Source organism: Orycteropus afer, unplaced genomic scaffold, assembly GCF_000298275.1.
Source record: "Orycteropus afer afer isolate SDZICR_OR568_19922 unplaced genomic scaffold, OryAfe1.0 scaffold00260, whole genome shotgun sequence".
NCBI classification, from domain to species: domain Eukaryota; kingdom Metazoa; phylum Chordata; class Mammalia; order Tubulidentata; family Orycteropodidae; genus Orycteropus; species Orycteropus afer.
The window spans coordinates 1903471-1907311 of NW_006921847.1; the positions used below are offsets into that span (position 1 = coordinate 1903471).

The 3841-nt window shown below is 35.8% G+C and overlaps 1 protein-coding gene across 1 annotated transcript in view; it reads left to right on the forward strand.

Annotated features, from left to right (window-relative positions):
* The window catches only part of PRKD1 (protein kinase D1), a 531285-nt gene extending 528514 nt beyond the window's left edge, over positions 1-2771 (forward strand). Inside the window, exons 18-19 of the mRNA XM_042782200.1 lie at positions 1674-1759; positions 2553-2771. Of these exons, the coding sequence (XP_042638134.1) occupies positions 1674-1759; positions 2553-2771 (305 nt within the window). The remainder of the gene's footprint in view (positions 1-1673; positions 1760-2552) is intronic.
* The last annotated feature ends 1070 nt before the right edge of the window (positions 2772-3841 follow it).

The window sequence follows — 3841 nt, forward strand, 5'->3', positions numbered from 1 at the left end:
GAGCTCCTGGTAGCATAGTGCCTAAGGCACTTGACTGCTAACCAGAAGGCTGGTGGTTCAAACCCACCACCCACTCCTTGGAAAGAAGGTTGGGCAATCTACTTTCCGTACTGATACTGCCTCAGAAAACCAAGGAGGGGTCACTATGAGTTGGGTCTGACTTGACATCACATAACAACAACAACATGCACATCTATGTCTGAAAATTTATTTAATAACGTATTCACTGTAGCATTATTGGGAAGTGAGAGGGTTGGTGATTTTTATTTATTTATTAATTCTTTCCTGTATTTTACTTTGTAATTGAGAACGTGCGTTATTAATATAAGCAGAAGAAAAAACAATTCCCTTTGTGAAAAAAGTTAAAACTGTAAATATGGAGTTAATCCTTTGAAGAAGTTTGATCTAGGCTGAAAATATACTTTCCAGAAAAGTTGAATGAGAACTGCAGCACGTGATGGGTAACTAGGATGCTTTATAGACTGGATGACTAGAAGAATCATGGTTTCTTTCTAAATTACAACCCTGGGATCCCTAATGAGAGGCAGAGTACTGGACTCCATGTAGAAGCATACCTTATTTTATTGTGCTTCACTTTATTGTGCTTGACAGATACTGCATTTTTTACAAATTGAAGGTTTGTGGCACTCTGCATCAAGCAAGTCCATTGGTGCCATTTTTCTAACAGCATGTGTTCATTTTGTGTCTCTGCCACATTTTGGCAATTCTCACAATATTTCAGACTTTTTAAGTAATGCTGTTACACAATAGACTAGTATAGGGAAAGCATAACTTTTATATGTATTGGGAAACCAAAAAAATTAGTGTGACTCACTTTATTGCAATATTCACTTGGTTGCAGTAGTCTGGAGGGGAACCTATAATATCTTCGAGGTATGGCAATCTACTTCCATAGTGATACTGCCTCGGAAACCCAAGGAGGGGTAGCTATGAGTCAGGTCCGATTCCACGGCATATAACAACAACATGCCTGTACTGTGGTTGGTTTCTTGTCTAGGAAAACAGCAAAGGTAGATAAATTCAAACTTAAAAGTTATTTTTAAAGGCAAAATTGAGGTGAAATTTTAAGAGCCAAAGTGTTTTCTATTAATTTGTGTGTGTGTGTGTGTGTGTGTGTGTGTTTACTTCTTTTTTTGTTTTGTCTTGGACCATTTGTTCTTAGATTCCAAGTTTATCATGAGTCATGGCCCATATCATGCTTCATTATTTTCCTTGTAAATATTATATCCAAATGTCTGTGATTTGTTTTAAGATTGTGACACCTACTATGTGTATTGAATCTTTTAGCACAAATTAAATAAAATTAGTAAATGCTTCCTCTTGATTGTTAGTTTTATCCTGCCATTAGTACAGGCATACTAAAAGGCTGCATATGCAAACAAATTCCCAGTCTAGAAATATGTACTAAAGACTATCAAGAGAAATTCCCATCATACTCACAATAAATTCTAATTCTCCTTCCTCTACAATTATTTACAACTTCATTTCTTAAGATCTGAAATAAAATGAAGGCCATTGTTAGAATTCTCAAGAGGAATCTTCTAGTGCTAGTTACCAGTATACTGAATTTAACTGTGTTAAAGAACAGATATAAAATAAACTGTAAATGAACTATGCATATGTTTTATCAATAATTAATTTTTTTTTTTTAGCCACTGATCTTATCAATAACTTGCTGCAAGTAAAAATGCGAAAACGCTACAGTGTAGATAAGACCCTAAGTCATCCTTGGCTGCAGGTAAGAAAAATCAATCATTGAATACTATCTCTGTTGGATGAGCTTCTTAAATATTTATAGAATTTTGATATTATATACGAAAACCTTTTTTCATAGTTTTTAAAATGTAATCATTTTCATATCAATTTGACAAAATCCATGCAACTTCTTGGGATTTAATAATAGTTTGGTTTTTCTAAACCACTTTTTCTATCAGGAAAATTTGACAGGGGAGAAATACACACCCGCAAAAGGGGGTTGTCATAACAGAACTCAGAGGACCAGATTTCAAAAGCATCTGTATGTGTAATCCTGATAAATGTCCAAATAGATGCCCATCTGGTCATGCACTGTACTTGTTTGCAAGCTATAATTTTAAATCCTAGGCTTTTATTCATGGAACAAATGCATAGCAAATATGAAGTATATGCATATAATTGTGTTCTCTTAAATATTTCTTATTTTCACATTGAATTTAAAAACTAGATAAATGATATCTGTATTACTCTGAACTACTAGATGATTATTTGTGTTAAAGTTCAAAGAAATACAACAGTCCAAATTGCTTGATATCAAATGTTAATTGTCCACCCTTTAATCCATGGTACTATCTAAACAATATGCATTTATAAAAGTTAGCCAAATAGGATGGCTTAGGTGCTGATGCTGTGACTTCATGGTGAAAGATGGTGTACCACTGCTAGAATGGAAGAGAAAAGGTTAATTTATAGATTATGGAAACTGATAGATTATGAAACAGCATGTTTTGAGTTTTAATGATCTCTATACTAATGCTTTGAAACTTCTGCTTCAGGATTATCAGACCTGGTTAGATTTACGGGAGCTGGAATGCAAAATTGGGGAACGCTATATAACCCATGAAAGTGATGATTCAAGGTGGGAGCAATATGCCCGCGAACAGGGGCTGCAGTACCCTGCACACCTGATCAACCCGAGTGCTAGCCACAGTGACAGTCCTGAGACAGAAGAAACAGAGATGAAAGCCCTCAGTGAACGTGTCAGCATCCTCTGAGTTCCATCCCCTATAATCTGTCAAAACACTGTGGAATTAATAAATACATACGGTCAGGTTTAACATTTGCCTTGCAGAACTGCCATTATTTTCTGTCAGATGAGAACAAAGCTGTTAAACTGTTAGCACTGTTGATGTATCTGAGTTGCCAAGACAAATCAACAGAAGCATTTGTATTTTGTGTGACCAACTGTGTTGTATTAACAAAAGTTCCCTGAAACACTAAACTTGTTATTGTGAATGATTCATGTTATATCTAATGCATTAAACCTGTCTCCACTGTGCCTTTGCAAATCAGTGTTTTTCTTACTGGAGCCTGCTTTTGGTAAGAGAGAGTACTTGCCCATGAAATAGTTCTGTTCTGTCTGGCCCATTGATACTGTCATCATAAGCAAACTCTTGAAGAGTACATTATTACCAGTGTTCTATGAACAATTCCAAAACTCATGTGGAAAAATTGACTGATGAAGGGGAGAATGGATGTACAATCCTAAGACACAAATGCATGAGAATTTTGATGTATAGTTTCAAATCCTTTGCCTGCCTGTCTGGTGTGCCTCATATATTTAAACTCAAGTAAATGCACCCAGGCATGCAGGGACTACTGCTCTTAAGCCTAAATGCCTTAGAAATGTAAACTGCCATATATAACATATACATATACATTTCCCCCTTTCTTACAATAAATGCCCTGCTGTACTATGGAAAATGAACAGCTAAGCAACTTTTCACCTTTGTGTATTTTTCAATAATAACAAATAAATATTCTTAAAGTATGTGTGCATCTGTGATTTATTTTGATTTGCAGCTCACATTAGTGGTTTTAAGATGTATCTGCTCAAGAATCATGTTTGGTAAAGTTGAGGGCCAACACAAACAGAAGAAACCCTCAATGAGCTGGACTGACAATGGCTGCAACCGTGGACTTAGATATACGAACAATCTTGAAAGTGGTGCAGGATTGGGCAACGTTGTGTTCTGTTACATATATGGTTGCTGTGAGTTAGAGCTGATGCAGTGGCAGCAAACAATGACAGCTCGAGAAGCATGTAAAGTCTCATGATCTCGAA